General features: G+C 39.2%; 1 protein-coding gene across 1 annotated transcript in view; it reads left to right on the top strand.

Moving 5' to 3' along the window:
- LOC136872737 (lysM and putative peptidoglycan-binding domain-containing protein 3) overlaps positions 1–13,727 on the top strand; it is a 35,437-nt gene extending 21,710 nt beyond the window's left edge. Inside the window, exon 3 of the mRNA XM_067146566.2 lies at positions 11,510–13,727. Coding sequence (XP_067002667.1) covers positions 11,510–12,112 — 603 coding nt within the window. The 3' untranslated portion in view covers positions 12,113–13,727. The remainder of the gene's footprint in view (positions 1–11,509) is intronic.
- The last annotated feature ends 5,241 nt before the right edge of the window (positions 13,728–18,968 follow it).

Genomic DNA, 18,968 nt, shown 5'->3' on the forward strand with positions numbered 1-18,968 from the left:
GTCTTCTTTAGTAATTAATTTAATTACTTTTTCCTTATCCATAACTACTTTATCACAAGACAAATATGCACCCCGCTAGTCACTTTCACACGATTATATTCCTAATCCAGGTATAGGCTATCATGTGATAAATATTTGCTACCTTTCACTGTACCAGTAAACATAAATTCATTGTCTAACTTCTGAATGTAATGCAAAATAAAAGCACAATTTTCACTGTAGTTTGAGGTGAGACATGCTGTCCTGTGACTTAGACAAGATCACACTGTGGAACCCTGACGAGATGCGATGTTTATGGGCTACAATTTGCAGGTAGCATTCATTGTGTTGTGACCCGAGAATGACCTGTATGAGGTCTGTCATTCACACCATTGATGTCTTGATAGAGTCTCCATGTCCTGGAAATGTATCCTGGTTTGCATGAACCTGAGATATCTTTGGGTATGGCTAGCCTGCAGTTGAACAACTGTGCAGTTTCTGTCAAACTGATCTGTAAGTCTATATCTGTCATGCTGATACACTACAGCAGAGGTCATGGCGTAGTTGCTCTAGGGAGCCGGTGTTACTTGCTCCGCTCGGGACGGCTGTTTGTCACGTGACGAGAGAGCAGTGGACAGGCGGGTTGCATACCATGGCGGTACTGTGCTTGCCACTTGGAAATGTTATCATGTGAACAACAGCTATAATAATAATAATAATAATTTGGAGCATGGATCGTGTGAGATGAATAGGATGCAGATTACAGAGTATAACAGGACAAGAAAATTATTCATTGACAAAGGAAATGTACAGCAATGTGCAATATGTCCTGAATAAATACATTTTTACAATTAACTGAAGCTTTGGGACACGTACATTTACTGAAAGAAAATACAGTTTTGGTAATTTGTACATATTCTTTACACTCTCGTTAACATCTGTTTCAATATTTGTATGGCATTTATGACTTTGACAACAAATTAACCACGCAAACTGAAACATATCACTGGTGTACTCCTCTCCTTCACGGGACCTTTGGGCTCATTTAGAGAGTATTGTAGAATGTTTCGTACTATCGTTTGCCTACTGCCAAGTAGCAAAGCACATTTCAAGTTTTCATTGGTGAGGCTGCTTCTGTGTCTAGATTTACAAATCTTCATTAATGAAACATCTGTTCACGTAAATACGTTGATCCAACTATACTTACAATATGGGCATTGAATATGTACAATCTAGGAAATCTCTCCCATGGAAAACGAACATAAAATTCAGTCAAACTGTTAGTGTTTGCATATCTCTTTCATTTGAGCATCACACAAGTCAATCGGTTCTAGCTGCAGTTCTGGTGTAACAGTGTCCACATCCACTGAGAAGGGCATAGCGAACACCTGCATATCCTTTTCTAATGCCTGAATATCGTGAAACCTACTCTCAAAATCGTCATATAGTGACATTAAAACCTCTTTATATTCTTCTGATGTTTTTTTTAATGTGACTCAATATTTTTTTTCCATATTAAACATTTTCTTGAACTGTTAATGTAGCCACAGATGCACACAAGGTGCTGTTAGTTGGTAATATACTTATATTTACATATATTCACAAATTAATACACACACAACCTTAAATCACTGTGTATCATAAAACAAACACACTTCACTTGTAGGATATCAACAAAGCTGCCATCTTTAAACAGTTGAAAACTGACACCAAATTTCACAGAGGTTACACATTGAAACACAGTTGAAAACAGATGACTACTGATCAATTCAACATGGAGACTGCCTGGCTCGGCATGTCAGCCACTTACTACTAAACAATAACTCTCTTCCAATAACTTCCAAACCACAACTGACTTTTACCATCAAGATCATCTCCTTATATAAATGTCTGGCCAGACTTCTTGAAAGCTATATTACAAAAAACTATCTTCGTGAAAATTCTAGAGTGTATGAATACATAGAATACAATGTACAGAATATTCTTCATTGTTCTCGTGCCTATACCATTCTGGAAGTTAGTGTGTTTCACAATTATGGATTACATTTTATATATACAGGTAAGGATAAATTACATGATATTAATTTACAGGTCGTATCATAATAATAATAATACTAAATGGATATAACACTTCACAGCTATACATACAATAATAATAATAATAATAACCGTAAACTAATAATTATTATTCAAGCTCGATATCTGCATTAGTTACCTATGGGTGAGAGAATATTGTATTCAAGTTATACCTGTTATCGCACTTGCGTCACTATTAAATACTCTTCTTCCCAGGAAGGTTTGAAACTTGTTGGCATCAATGGCCTACACTGTGCTGAACACTCTCCCATAGTAAATGCAACATTAACCGACTAGATTTGAATGTCGTGTGGTGTGAGGATAAAGAAACGCTACTGTCACCTCACATAAGTTCACGTGTTTCGTGTCGCAATCTAACCTGTCCAGAAAGAAGTGCTATACCTTTCTGCCCCTGGCCTGCGGTACATACTACGATATGTACTTCCCCTACTTGCTCGCTAAGCTGTTCTTGTTCCTCGAAAGCGGGGAGCAAACTGGCTCCGAAGGCATTTTGCTCTCGAATGACGATGCCTGCACTACAGAGTGCAGACTGACTTCTTACTGCACTGCTATGTCTTGAAAATCCAATTGTGCTGTTTTGTAATTTGTAATTTACCAGCGGTGTGTACTTCTGTGTGGATTATGCTTAGGAACTGATGTATTGGCCAACTGTTGATGGTAAAGATGAATGGACACATTACATCAATCGAACACAGTAATTTGGCATAGAGTGATCCAGTATATATGTTGTGTGACTATACATGATTTTTGTTGATGTGTACAGTAGGACACTGTGCATTCTGATGCTTTGCTTAGTGTTTATTGTAACTAGTATTTCTTGACAAGATGTTTTTTATAGTAAATATTTTGCATTCAGTTTGCCTTCTCATCACAGATTGGCTAGCAGAAGGCAATAAACATGTTGCACTGAGTTCAGAAGAGAAGTTAACACTAGAACCACCTAAGCGGTCAAAATGACCGCTACACATATTCCAAACTCAATTTTGACTACAGTTTTTATTGTAGGATATTGAGCTGCCGGGACATTTCCTGATTAGTGGTCAGGAAAATCCATATTAAATATAATTAATTAATGGGTAGACCTACTACCGCCGGAGCGGTCATTTATCTAAATCCTGCTGTAGCAATAGTTTGTCCTCCGTCTTTATCTCCTGATATGACGCAGTCATCGGTAAACAGGCGCACTTCCGTTTTCTTGGACCAGGCATGTCATTCATGAAAAGTATGAAAAGAATTGGCCCAATAACTCTACTCTGAGCCACACCACATGTAGCACTTATTGGAGAAGATAGTGTTTCTCCCACGTGCACCCTCTGAGTTCTTCCATTGAGGAGTTCTCGTATCCATTTCACAATTGTGATGTCAATGCCTGTACGCGCTAACTTGTTAAGCAGGATCTCATGTGGCACAAGATCAAATGCCTTAGCAAAATCAATTACTATTGCATCAATCCTTCACCCACTGCCAAGCTTATCCGATATATCTTGGCATATGAAACAGAGCTGACTTTTGCAGGAGAAGCCTTCCCTAAAACCATGCTGTCCCTTAAACATAATTCCAGAAGAGTCCCATATTAACCTCAAATAATCTACTATTACTGGTAATTGCTCCATTTGTTTGCATACAATTGACGTCAAACTTACTGGTCTGTGGTTATTTAAGTAGCTCTTGTCACCTCCTCTGTGAATAGGAACAAGAATGGCCGATTTCCAATCTTCTGGAACCTTTGTATTGTTCAGTGATTAATAATAATAATAATAATAATAATAAGTATAATATGGCCTCAGCTACCGTGTGCAGACATTTCAATTTGACGCCATCTGGCTGTCTGCTCGTCAATTTCGATGTTCTGTTTTACTCTAGGCCCCCACTAGATGGCAGACCGAGTAAACCGAAACTCTCTTGGGCGTCTATGGCTGAGATTTAATAAATTTTGTCGGGTAAACACCAAATGTGTCACCAGAGATCTTTTACATGCCGACATCGTATGACATGGAGTGTCGAATGGACTTTTTTCCGCCCTTCAAAAATCCGACTACCTCTGCCGGGTTTGAACCCGCTATCTTGGGATCCGGAGGCCGACACTCTACCGCTGATCCACAGAGGCAGCTAGTGATATACTAAAATATATTAAAATATATTAAAGATTCATATTAAATATGGTAGGGTTGCTTCACCCACGAGTTTAAGTGCCTCTCCGGAAATAGAATCTTGTCCACAAGATTTACTTCTTCTGAGTTTAGAAAGACCTTTACGCAAAAATGAAGCTTTAATTTGGAAATCGTTATTAGTTTTCGGAAAATTGTCCCTGAATAAGTGTGCCGCCGGATTAAAAAAACCTTTCCGTAGTGCTTATGTAATGCTTCCACTTTATATCTGTTATCGTCAATAAATTGCCTCTTATACAAAGAGAAGAAACTGACTTGTTCTCTCCCTTCAGTCTTCGTATATATTTAAAATGGGGTTAGATAGATAGATAAGAAATGGGTGAGCCCTGTTTTCGCAGAGCTCCACACGTAGGTCTATGAAGACCCTTTGTGCCCCTTGAACGGGTTTGCCTAGTCCAGCCCTAGTGCTCCTATAAAGGATACCAGTGTCCGGATTTTGGCATTCCTGATGTCCTCCAGGCTCACAAATTGTGAGCCCAGGTATCGATGTCTAGTGCTTGCAAAAGCCTCGCACTGACATAACACATGCGCGGAGGTCTCCTCCTCCTTACCGCATCTTCTACACATCGGATCCTGGGTGATTTTCATGATGTGTAGGTGTCTCCGTAAGGTATTGTGGCCTGTTAACAGTCCAACTACCATTCTCATTCTGGTCCTATTCAAATTCATTAGGACCTTTTTATAGCTTTGACTAGGCCCTTTGATAAGTTCACGTGCCTGTCTTGCTATGGTTAACCTCTTCCAAATATCTAGGTGAGACTGGTTTATCCATTGGGATACTGCCAGCCTCACACTTCGGAGTGACACTCCCAGGAAGGGCTCTGGTCCTGTGAAGGAACCCATTGAGCCCTGTTTCGCTAGTTTGTCAGCTTCATTTCCACTGATACCTGTGTGCCCAGGAACCCATAATAGGGTAACTGAGCTAAGCTCACACAGCTGATCTAACATCCTTTGGCGTTCCCATACCAGTTTTGATGTTTTAACTGCACATAGTGCTTTTAGCGCTGCCTGGCTATCACTACATATAGTGATGTCTTCTGTGTCCAGGCATATTCCATATATTTACAGCACAGGCTAGTATTGCGTATACTTCAGCCTGGAAAACAGTAGCATATTTACCCACAGGAAGGAAGAGCCTTGTCTTAGGCCCCCAGACCCCGGCGCCTGTGCCCGTCTCCATCCGCGAGCCATCTGTGTACCATGTACAGCCCCCAGACTTAAGACGGGCCCCAGCGTCCGTGGCCCACTCCTCCCTTGTGGGTATCACCACTGTAAATTTACAATTCAAATTAAAGCTAGGCTTTATCAGATCCCCGATCATCATTGTCATAGGGCAAGTCTGGTGAAGCCTTGTAAGAATAGAGGCATGACCTCTATTCGGATTTTTGAAGGACCATCCTCCGAGTGACCAAAGGCGATAGGCACTCATTCCCGCTATTACCTTAACATATAAATGTAAGGGGGGAAAACCTAGGATGGCCTCCATTGCACATAATGGTGTAGTATCCTGTGCTCCTGTTATTCCTAGACACGCAAGTCTTTGGACACTGTTTAACTTGGTGCTCAGTTTTACTCTCTGAGCCTGGCCACCAGACTATAGATGCATAGGTGATCATGGGCCGTACAATGGAGATATAGAACCACTGGACCACCCTAGGTCTTAGGCCCCAGGTCTTTCCGACGGCTCTGCGACAGGTCCACATAATCTTGCGAGCCTTATCCACCTTATGATTGTTTCTTCCAACTTAGTCTTGCCTCAAGGATTACCCATAGGTACTTAACCGAGGTTGTCTTAACTAATTTTTTTCCAAATAGAAAAGGCTCTGACAGTCCGTCTAGCCTCCTCCTCCTGGTAAATACCACGAGCTCCGTCTTATCGGGATTAACCGACAAGTCTGTCTCGTGACGCCATCTTTCCACCCTACGTAGAGAGCTCTGTACGAGTTCGGAAACCGTACTGGGGAAATTTCCTACCGCCATCAGGCTTATGTCGTCTGCATAGCCTTGGGCGTATATTCCTCCAACATTTAACCTGGTAAGTAGTTCGTCCACTACCAGACACCATATTGTTGGTGATAATACTCCTCCCTGTGGACACCCCCTGTCTATATTAGCTCTCAGCATTACAGCGTTGAGAGTAAACAGAACTTGACGGCCCTGCAGTGAGGCCTTAAAATGGGGTTCCAGGAATTCCAATTTTCGTTTAGGATATCATCAAGATATTTCTCTTCAGCCATTTTCTTTTCTGTTAGCAAAAGCTTTACAAAACGTCTATACTCCGCTTTGCACGCTTTGTTATTGTTTCTTCTGTTGAACGCTCTCCTAGTCTTACGTTTAAGCTTCCTAATAATCGCAGTGTAGTGCGGCGGATCTGAATTTTCTCTAATTATCCTTTTGGGAACGAATTTATTCAGTCCAGTATGTAGAATGGTTTTGAACTTCTCCCAAATGTCGTCCATCCCCTTGCCTTCCTGTAACCAATTAATATAGCACAACCTCAAGATAGTTTTGAAAACCTACAGAGTCTCCCCTCGCATAGCACCAAATAGTCTTAGAAATTCCCACATACCTCGCATTACAAGTTTCCCAAGAGAGATCAAGTACCACTGCACTGTGGTCACTAATCCCCTGAATTACGTCACAAGATATAACTATGTCATGTGGTCTGACTAGAAAAACATCTAAGAGTACTCGTTTGTGTGTTCATTGTAACAACTTGGGAAAAGTCATTATTCCACACTAAGTTAACTGCTTCCTGTGATTGACACCCTCCCTCGTAGGTGACCCAGCCCATTTTACTGACGGTGAATTTAGATCCCTGCAATTATAGTTCTTTATTCCATAGCTTATCTTTGCACATGTCAATGCTGAAAGACGTGTGATCGTGTTTAAACCTGATTTCGGCGGTCAATAAGCTCCAATAATGACTATATTTTGTTTATTGGATGCATTATTTACCTCCACCTCAATTATTTCGCAGTCATTGAGAACACGTTTTAACGTACTGCTTAGCTCCGATGTAACACAAATGAAAGTTCCCCTCCTTTAGACCCTCTTTCCCGTCTAAACTTAAGAAATTTTGACCTGAATATTTGTGAATTATATATATTATCCTATAATGAACCCCACTGTCAGCAGCCCTGAAGGTGGTTTTCTGTGGTTTCCCATTTTCACACCAGGAAAATGCTGGGGCTGTACCTTAATTAAGGCCACGGTCACTTCCTTCCCACTCCTAGCCCGTTCCCATCCCATCATCGCTATAAGACCTATCTGTGTCAGTGCGACGTAAAGCAACTTGTAAAAAAAAAAAAAAAAAAATTTGCTTAGCTCCAGATCTTAAGTTCCTCTTAACCCCATGCACTTCATGTTCACATTCCCTACGCCTGGTTGAACAGGGCCCGAGTTTAACTCCAAGCCTCCTATAACAAGTAATGTGGTAATGAGTGCCAATGATACAACACTCCCCGGGTAACTGCCTGCTGCAGGTCTGCATTCCAGCAAACACCCTGCAGCCCCCTGCCTGCTTGCCCATGTCCCGATTGCTGCTCGCCAAGCTCATAACGGAAATACCCATCGCTGCACAAACACGTCTGTTCCCTTCAATCAACAGTCAACTAGTGATTGAACTATAAGATGCTTCCATGAAGACTTGGCACACACTGAAAGGGACAAAACTTGTAAAGCAGAGAGTGATTTTTATTACTTGCAACAATACGAACTTCTTCCCAGTGTATTCCCGCTGGTGCAGGGTCCACTGTTCTAATCTTGGCTCGCCATTTTGCACGGTCTTGGGCATCATATGGTCTTAAGTCCAGAGTCTTCATGTCAGTAATCACTGTGTCATGCCAGCGCCTTATTTGGGCGTCCTTGTGGTCGTTGCCCATTAATTTCAAAGGTGTGGGTGAAATTGGCAGTTGTTCCAGGTTCAGCACGCAGGACTTGACCATACCATTGAAGACGTTTCTCCCGTGCCTTCTCAGTGAAGGGTGCAATGCTTATTTGCGGGTTCACAGTGTCATTTTTGACATGATGCAGGTGTGTAATGCCCATCGACCAATGGAGCATGCACATTTCCATGGTGTGTAATTGGCGCTCTGTAGCTTTGTCAGCTGGTTGACATTCAACACCGTATAAAGCAGCAGGACGTACTACCATGCGGTATGTTTTGGACTTCAGATGTAGTGGCATCCTTCTGTCGCGGAGTACGCCTGTGACTTCTCTCCATCTCATCCATGCTGTCTTTATTCTACTTCGCACTTTATCGTGTGTCCCACTATCTGTCTGTAGGCGAGTTACTAGATACCTGAAGCTTACAGCCTTCGTTAAGGTCTCTCCATCAACTCGAATTGAGCTGTTGTTTGGGGTGGTTTCCAGGTATTCGGTCTTCTTTTTGTTCATTCTAAGACCGTACTGTGAGAAGTGGCTTTTTCAGTCTTCAGCTTGATGCTGCAATCCACTTCTGGTGATATCAGCAAGTGCGACATCATCTGCGTTTAAGAGAGTCTGAGGGACACTCCTCTACAGGTCCCATGTAATTGTGTCCTTGATGAGAACAAAAACCAATGGGGACAATGTGGAGCCTTGATGTCCACTGACTTCCACTGGAAAGCTCTCCGAGATGCCGACAGCGCGACGTACACGACTTGTGGTGTTTGTGTAAAGCATCTTGATTCAACTGATAAGCATTTTTGGTACACAATGGTCACGAAGTGCATACCAGATCACACGATGTGGATCTCGGTCGAAAGCCTTTTCAAGGTCAAGGAAGGCAATATGTAGTGGCTTTTGTTTCTCTCGATGCTTTTCATTGAGCATTCTGGCAGCAAAGAAGGCGTCGGTTGTTCCAGCACCCTTGACGAATCCGCACTGGTTGGTACTAATGCTGATAATATCGCACAGTTGTCGATCGAGGATTCTCTCAAAAACAATGTGTCGTGACATTGGTATTTCACGACGTGAAGTGTTGTTAAATCAGATTGCTCCCCGAGCGGTTTTGGAGATTAATTCTATGGGCCTGGGAGATCTGCTACGCGTGAAGAGAACTGAAGTCCACAGCTTCCCTTATACCACATTTAATTCCAACAGTTGATTATATATACAAGTGACTCCACAACCTCAAAATGATATATACTTCGAAGACCTGGCAGAGTCGACTCTCAGTGGTAAACTTCTAAGTCCCAACTTGAAGTGCTTAACATTATTATTATTATTATTATTATTATTATTATTATTATTATTATTATTATTATGCGACGACCTCAAAGTGCTGACTGATAGAGCTTCTGATCACAACTCCCGGTAGATTTGATCCAAAGACCCTGTTTAGGGTGTGCCCCCCTGGCTTTATACCTTCTCCTCGACATGCCCGAGCTTCGAGAAGGGAATCAAAATTCTCCACCCTGTGGAAACTGAATTCAGCCAATCAGAGGGCTAAAGCTCCTGTGTCCGTGCAACGTGACTTCGTACTTTCCAGAATACTTTCTACGCACTAGGAGGGTGCTGTACCCCACCGTCGTAACTAACCACTGCTCGACCAAGCCATTTCCTCTCATTGCACAACTATGCTGCTTTTCTACACTCAATATTTTCTTATTCCAAACCCTTATGATTCTCATTTTACATTGAATCTCTCCTCTAATATTATTCATACTATTTTTGTATCATTACCATTACATAGGTATAAATATATACTCATATTCTCCCCTTTAATACCTGGTTATGTCTGTGACACCATTCCTATGTTCCTGACCACAGGTTCGATCCTCGGAAGAGTGGTGGTCCTGAGCTCATTTCTGGAGTGGACACGACAGATGCAACAATGCTAACGGTAGTCGTAAATTACCGATATTTATAATGGGCAAATTTAACATTCTGAGGGCATTTAAGAATATTAATTTAACATCCCCGCCAACATATTCTCCCCATCAACAATCAGTCTCAGTGAACAGTAGTCTTTTTAAATCATACTTCTTTGAGCAGTTTGTGCCATTTGAAGGTAAAACAACTCCCTGTAGGTGCCCCTTTGGAGTTGGATAATGTGCCATTGCATCCATTTGAACAGGAACTAAAAAAGGAGGGGGGAAAGAAGGTGCCTTTCTTCCACCCAGCATCACTTCTATCATCCAACCTATGAATCGAGAGGTAATTTTATACCTGAAGAGGAGATATTGCTGGAAATACATTTCATCCAGTTGTGGAGAAGACAGAAGACCTGTTTGAGGCAAGGAAATCTTTTAATATAAAGGATGCTATTTGCACAATTGTAGAGGCTTGGGAAAACTTAAAGCATCAACACTTGGAAAATCCTGGTATAAACTTTGGCTGACAGTACAGTTGAAATGTATCAGAAAATGAAAACCAACAACCTGTTTTCCAGTCATTGACTGGGGAAATGTATCAGAATGACTATCAAAATGAAGATACACAGGCAATTGTCCAAGATTTGCAAATCTTTAAAAGGTAATAGAGGGATATAACTTTTCTTCAGTCTTAGGCGTTTAAGGTATTGTAAATACAGTAAATACATATTTTATTAGTATGTAAAGTATTACAGTAAATACTATTGTTCCTCTAGTAATCCAGCCCTTCTTGAGTTCTGACCATGCCCTCAGTCCCCAGTGTGTGGAGTAACAAGGTGCTACTCGTATATGTAAATCGTTAATATTTCTAGTGGGCGAGGACAATATAATACATCCACAATATCTCCTGCCTGTAGTTAGTACCAACTAAAGTGGGTAAACCTCAGGGAATCTCAACTTGGGAGCATAGGTCAGCATCCAAAGGGTCCCTAGCTGAGTCTGACATTATTTCCACTTACTAGTGTTAGGCTCCTCGCATTTTCTCTTTCCTATCCGACTTCTCTTCGCCAACACTTTGTTCTCTTCTGTCCCTGACAATATTAGGTTTGCAGGACCTAGGGAGTCTTTCCATTTTCATGCAGGTCATGACCCTTGCCTTTCTTTTGTTGATACCTTCATTCTTCGAAAGTTTGAATCTCTTCCATTTTTTCATGTGATTAGTGTTAAGAGAGGATGATTACCCAGTTCTACTTCCTCTCAAAACAATAATAATCACTACCATAATCCTTAACCTCATGACCTTGTGGTGTAATATAATAGCACTCTCAATATGACTGGACCAGAAAGTGTGATCATTGGCATTTCATAATTCTTGTTGCCTTCATTTTCATCACCATTTCATAAGTAAATTTAAGTACTGCCAAAATTATCATTTCAGTATTTAAAAAAACATTTATTTAATTTCAGGTTGCCGAACTTAAACGAATAAATGGTATTCTTCGAGACAACGAAATATTTGCTCGCAGATCTCTGAAAGTCCCTCTAAAACCTGGCTCAGTTGTGACTGAACGATTAGCAGGTGTTCATGGTAGTGGAAGTAAGGATGAAGACAAGTTGTTGATCAACTTCAATGATCCTGTTCCTGGTGATGAACTGTCCAGTACGAGCAACTGTAGCAATGAAGACATTTCGAGTGCAAACCACAGTAACATCGTGGATGAGAAGGAACAGATTGTTAACCATAAACCTCTTGGACAAAATACAGTTGATTTATTGAGTAACAATACATATGTAGAAAAAATTTTAACCCAGACTGTTGGTTCAACTTCCACAGGTACAAATGAATGTGCTGATAGTTCCTCTGTTAAAGAAGATCCCTCAAGTCCGCTCATTGTCCAGGACTTGCCAGATGTATCAAGAGAATCAGCTGCTATTTTAAGATGCAGTGGTGCTGACTGGGGTTTAAAATGGCCTCAGCTTCTTATTTGTTCCTTACTCTTGGGATTTGCTGGTCCAATCCTCTATGTTCTCTATATTACTGAAAAGCAGCATAAGTCTCCGGATAAATAAATTAGAACAAAATATCGAGTGAAGTTTCCTTGGTTAGTTAGATATGCAAACTTTTCACTCTGTCGTAGTTCTGTATTCTTTCTTTTATTTTTTCATCAGGATAGTTATTTCCTTTATATTTGAGAATTCAACTTTTGGATAAAATGATAATTCTTAGTATCCTCATTAGCTTTTAAATGCACTATCTGTACATCATAGAAATTGTCAGTTAATTTAAGTAGAAACATATCTGGCTGTAGGAAGGGATTTAATTTCATTACATAGCACGTGCTCCAAAAACAATAGCAAACAGTCTTACCTATATTGAAGTGGGACACCTTTATAGGAATATGTATATATTTCACTTGGTTAGAAATTAAGGAAAATGTAGAATATTTTTCAGTATTAAATTACTGTTTTATACTCTGGTTTTAACAGGGATAGGTTTAGACCTGGAAAGGAATAGACCTACCATAATTTCTTTTGTTGTGCTTTTATGAATGAAGCATATACTGCACAGTTTCTATGGTCATCTTGTGCTACTTTTACTGGTTTGTAGACTGGATAACATAAGACCATATATTTAAATCTTTTAATATGTTGAGAAGTGGAAAAAACTTAAATGTAGAAAGACCTGGTGTGGACAGCTTCTATTATTTTATTGTAAGGGTATGACTGCCTTTGTGTGTAAGTCAAGGTATTCATTCATTCTAAAGCTAAGTGGCTTAGACAACAGAAATGCTGGCCTTCAATCCTGGCTCAAATAGGCAATATTTGTAGTTGCTCAGACATGCCAGCATTTTGTGTCGGTAGATTTACCAGCATATACAAAAACTCCTTCAGTACAAAATTCTGGTAACTTGTTCTCCCAAAAAACTATAGAAGTATTTAGTGGGACATAAAACTTGTAATTATTGTTACTTTTTTCCCCCCTTCATGTTTGGAATCGTGGTTTGCAGCATTGTCTGCAAGCCTGTGTACATGAACTGCATGGCTCAATAATCCTTTATTGGCAGATAGCACTTCCACATCACCTACTTCTATGTCTCTTACTTCAAAATTTTAAATGCCAAATGTAACTAGGTTTTCCCAGCTTTTGCTATAAGTAGCTGAGTCTGTCTGTCTGTCTGTCTGTCTGTCTGTCTGTCTGTCTCCTTGATATCCTATCTTTCTCCATTCTCTTCCCAAGACCCCACACCAAAGCCTATTTACATCCAAGATATTGCATCTGGAGGGATGTGGGTAAATACATGCTTCTGCTACTGTCTGATCCAAGGATCCTGCATTGGTGCTAACCAATTGTCTCAGTGTGTACTTACCTGAGTCATTCAGTCTATAATCAGACAACATTGATCTGCTGTCATCCAGGTGGCAGATTTCCTATCAGTTATTTACCTAGTCTTTTCTTAAATGATATTAAAGATCTTGGAAATTTATTGAACATTTTCTTTGATAAATTATTCTGGCCCCTAATTCCTTTTTCCTATAAATGAATATTTGCCCCAAATTGTCCTCTTGAATTCCAATTTTATCATATGATCTTTCCTACCTTTAAAAGCTTCACTCAAGCTTATTTGTTTTCTAAAGTCATTCCACGCTATCTCTCCGCTAATAGCTTGGAACATACCACATCTCAAGTTTACTGCCCTGTAATTATCTGCTTATTTGTCCTTTTCCTTGTTTACTGAGTTTACAATTACCACTCTTTCATTTCGAATAGTTTGTTCATGCAAACTATAATCAAATAAATATTTCAGATATGGCACTATATCTCTAGTATATCTCCAGAAATCTTATCAATCCTGGCTTCTTTTCCAGCTTTCAAATTTTGTATCCTTATTTTAAAATCTTTGTCATAGATAAATTTTGGTACTCCACCAGTGTTAATCACCACCTCAGCCTGGACACTGTCCTCATGTCCTACTATCTTAACATATACTGCTGACTGAATAACTCTGCCTTCTTTAAATCCTCATATATACATTTGTCTTGCAAGTAATAAACTTTTTAACAGCTTCATTATTTTAAAAACCCATATTGACCTACAAATATAGCAAATATTTAAGAATATATGTAAATTTTAGAACATGTTCTAGATAAAAATAAATATATATGTATTGACTAGGCAGATTACTTAAATACAATATTTACCGGTAAGTATATTCTTAAATATTTGCTTACTTCACATTTGCCTTGTCCATTAATGTCCCTGGAGTGTCCTTCCTGGAACCTGTTTCTCTCTTGCATTATCAATACATATCATAAAATATCCTTCCAGGTTTCCCTAAAATTCATAACTGCCTATTATGTTTGTCATCATGTTATTCTAAGTGACCTTTTTTTTTTTTTTTTTTTTTTTTGCCAAATTCAGTTTGCTAGTAAGTTTTTGCAATCTCTCCTTGCTTCCACAGCCATTCCTAACTCTCTTTCTTTCTAATCTGCTCCTCCTCTTCTTTGTGTGTTGTAATGTAGTGAGGCTTTTCCATTCCTTATCACCTTCAACTGTACATACAGTACATATTTTCACACACCTGAACAATTATTCATCCCATTGGCTGTTTACATTTTTATTTATGATTTTCCACTGATCATAATTGCTTTTCAAAAACTCCCCCTGCCCCTCTTATCCTTCCTTTCTATTGTATTTACTTTTAACTATGACAAACACAGCCTTGTGATCACTTTACAGTCTATCACTTTAGTCTCTCTATAGTCTTTAGTCTCTTATTATATGAACTCAGTAAGTTATTTTAAAATTTTGATATTGTATTCATATATACCCCCCGTGGGTGGGGAATGCAGATGAAGAATAAACCCACAGTATCCCCTGCCAAGGGATGACCAAGGGATGATGCCGTGAGATTACCTGTGATTAGTACCATCACGCGAGGAACACAAGTCATCCTACTCTTTTATCTTTTAGACGTATTTTAGTACGTAAATGTTTAAACAAGTACCTACAACAAGTATCCTCAACTTTATGATATATACTTTTATCTTCAAAACTTCGATTAAGAGAAATGAGTATCTGATTTTTGTCCTACAGTTATGAGATTAAGGCTGATGATGCCCATATAATGGGCTAAGCATGTCCCTGTAATTAATATAAGATATAATTCTTAATCACAAGAACTCGCTTTGTAGTGAATAGGTGGAAATTAATACGTACTTGTAACATTCTTTGTCTTAAGGAACACCATGAGTCAACTTTTCTTGCAATTAGTACCACTATGTAAGGAATACCATGGGCCTGTGGGTGGATCACTATGGGTTTACAGTACTTGCCTGTAGTATCCGCCACTATGATGGAGGCTCCCCTCTGTCCAGGTTTGGTTGGAACACCCCAAGGAGAAGAAAGAGACTGTCCTCACTGGGGTGTTTCACCATCTGATTGTGGACATTATGGGTCTGTATTTCGAGGTACACCACGGGTCTGAGTGTTACCTGTGATAATTACCGCTATATGAGTGATGCCATGAGTCTGCGTTGCCTGTGATTAGTACCCTCTATGCGAGGAACATTGCAGAATAGTACGATTCCCTGTGATTAGTACCACTATGTGAGGAACACCATGGATTTGCGTTGCCTATGAGTGGCGTCCTGAGAAATGCCACAGTTTTGCGTTACCTGAGCATAGTACATTACGGGCGAGTAGGACCGCAATGTGAGGAACACTGTGAGTACATTACTTGTGATTAGTACCGCTACATGAGAAATACCGTAGTTCTACTTTACTAGCGATAAGCAACATTATGAGGGGCTCTTGACCTGGATTTTGGACCCTTTAGACAACATGCATCATCGATTCAGGATTGTGTTTTGGAAGCAGCCCCTTGGACAGTATTTACTATTGTTTTAAATTTGTTTCTGGGAAGGTGGGGCATTGCAGGTTGGATCCACTGATTGTTTTAAGTTCATAATCATTGTTCATCGTTGACTGTTTGAATTCTAGACAGAGGATTGATTTTGGAATTATTTGTAACTTTTAATATTGTGAGTTGGATCCACTGATTATTTTACATTCATATTCATTCTTCATCAAGTTTTGAATTCTGGCCAGTGGCTGAATTTTAAATTGTCATTGCATTTTGTCTCTTTTCATACCATTAAGGGTTCATGACCTAGATGTTAGGCTTCTTTAAACAACAAGCATCATCAATTATTTATATATTACAATTCACCCTGCACATTGAACTTTCCTTAATAACCATTAAACAGAAGCATATAACTTATTAGTATTGGATATATCAGCTAGCATTATGCTTATGAGATGGTAGAGGTATAAGATTGTTTGCTGTAATTGGAGGCACTGCTGTAATTACAAATCTGGGAAGCACAGGTCAAAGCAATCTGTTTATTGGATTTGTATTCATATTTGGCTACTTTCATTTGGTTTGTGAAAGGTATTGAAAAGTTAGCACATTCATGTACAGATTACTTTTTAAAACAGCTATGCTTCAACACCACTTTGATCGTATGATGCAAATGTTATGTACTGATCACAGCATGCCATGAATAATGTCATGCAACAGTTTTTGAAGTTCTTGAGACTATTGGGCATTGTGATGTGAAAAATTTATTCTTCTATGTTTGTTCTCCAAGAAACGGTGTCAAATTATAAATGTGCTGTGTCAATTGTGTGTATAAGCTGTTCCAATTTCAAAAGGTGTTGATGGTATACATTCTCAAAAGGAATTAAATGTCTTAAATGCTGTCCTCAAAATTTCTTTTAAAGCACTCTTTGATCACAGTAATGATTGTTGTTCTGATACTACTGTCATGGGATGCATGAAAATGATAAAGAATTTTTATTTTTCATTGTTGATATTCATATGTAGTGATTATAATTATGAGTTATCTGACTTTACTACTGTTTAAGATGGTAAATTTTTTTCCTTGTTGAAGTGCTGCTAAGTAATTTTCCACTGGCCATACTCGGTAACAAAACTCCTTTGACGAGAACACTTGACGTTTTGAGTCTGTTTCCAGGATTTTACTAAGAATGTTGGTGCTTTCGTATACAGTTGAGCCTCTCATATTCATCACTTACAGGACCGAGACATGGTTGGTACACAGAGAAGGTTGGATAATTTGAGGAATAAATAAATAATAATAATAATAATGTATAGCCTCTGCTGCTGTGTACAGACATTTTAATTTGAGACTGTCTTAACTGCTTGCTCATCAATTTTAATGTTCCATGTTACTTTACCAGATGGCTGAGAAACATGGATCCCTCTGGTGGGCCATCTAAGGGCTTTTTTAATTAATTTTGCTGGGTGAACACCAAATGAGTCACCAGAGGTTATTTTACATACCGAAATCGTACATGGTATCAAGTGGTTTTTTTTTTCTGCCTTCAAAGATTTGACTACATCTGCCAGGTTTGAACCCATGATCTTGGGATTCAGAGACTCTTCCAGTGGTCCATAAGTAGAGCTGAGGAAAAAACAAAAAAAAGCCTTTATTATAACACAGAAAGGAATGTGAAATACTGTAATTTTACAGCAACTAAAAACAAAATTTCACGTAATGGTGTTGCTGTAATAGCAATAGTAGAGTTACGTACTTTTTAAGTATGTTTAATGAAATAGCAGGAGAAAATAGTACAGTTCTTTCTGCAGGCCTACTGGTCATTACACTAAGTTTGCAGCTTGCATTTGGGAGCTAATGAGTTCGAACCTCACTGCCAGCAGCCCAAAAGGATTGTTTTCCTTGGTTTCCTATTTTCACACAAGGTAAATGCTGGGATTCTACCTTAATTAGGCCTTCGGTTGCTTCCTTCACACTCCTAGTCCATTCCTATTCCATTGTCGCTATAATTTATTAAAAGACACATTACAGAAATTAATTCCCTTGGAAAAGTCGGTAATGTTCTTATTTCAAATTAAGCATTCTTGATTTTTTTGCGGATGCATCCCTCCATTTCTTTACCCTCAGTACATCCATAGGTGTTGTTGCTGGATGCTGTTCCATGTATTTCAGCATGACCTTGAATACTTCTTTGGCCATAGAATGACTAGTAGTTTTATTGTCTTCATTGACATCAGCATAGAGAACAAAGGGTAATGAATTTGATCATCATTAAATTCTTCATTGGTGTCAAGTGACGGCTCCTTCAAAGCTAACCACTTTTCTACATTGGCTGGTTGAATGTCCCACTGAATAGTCTGTAGATCATAGATGATTATCATTATATCGTTGTCCAGGTTGTTTGCTATTGCATTGTGATCAAAAAATAATCCCTGGCAATAACTCAATTTCATGTTATGACAAGCACAGCAGGTGGGAGGTCGGATATACCAGGGTTAGATATGAAAGTGTCTACTGAACATAAATGATGTAGACGACTTCCATCCTTGGCATATATGCATTTGCATGTCCATATCTAGTAGGTGGTTAGCAAATTCAGATCATGTTTTGGGTGCTCTGATACATTATTAGTATGTCATTTTCAAGTTTTGAATAGTTTTTGTCCAGTGTACTTGTCATTTAGTGTGCTTACAATGTCTTTGTTGTGTTTACTCATTCACTGCATTTGAGTTCCAACATCCCAAGTTCACTTGCTCTATACAAAACTGACTTTTCAACCATAGTATTGGTAGCAGACACTCAAACTGAAATGTTTCTGTCTAGGTGTCAGTTGCTAAGGATGGCCGCTCGAAAATGATGGAATGTCTTCCAGAGGTGTAATTCATTTACCACCAAAAATATAGTGCAGTCAGATAATTTGTTATGAAAGAAATTTAATGACATTACTAAGTCATGGTAATTTGTTGTGAAAGAATTCTCATCAGGTAAATAGTTAAAGATGTTAAAATTTGGGGCTGTAACTTTATTTTACTTTGGTACATCACAATGTTTCTTTACAATCTTT

Source organism: Anabrus simplex, chromosome 4 (assembly GCF_040414725.1).
Source record: "Anabrus simplex isolate iqAnaSimp1 chromosome 4, ASM4041472v1, whole genome shotgun sequence".
Lineage (NCBI taxonomy): Eukaryota > Metazoa > Arthropoda > Insecta > Orthoptera > Tettigoniidae > Anabrus > Anabrus simplex.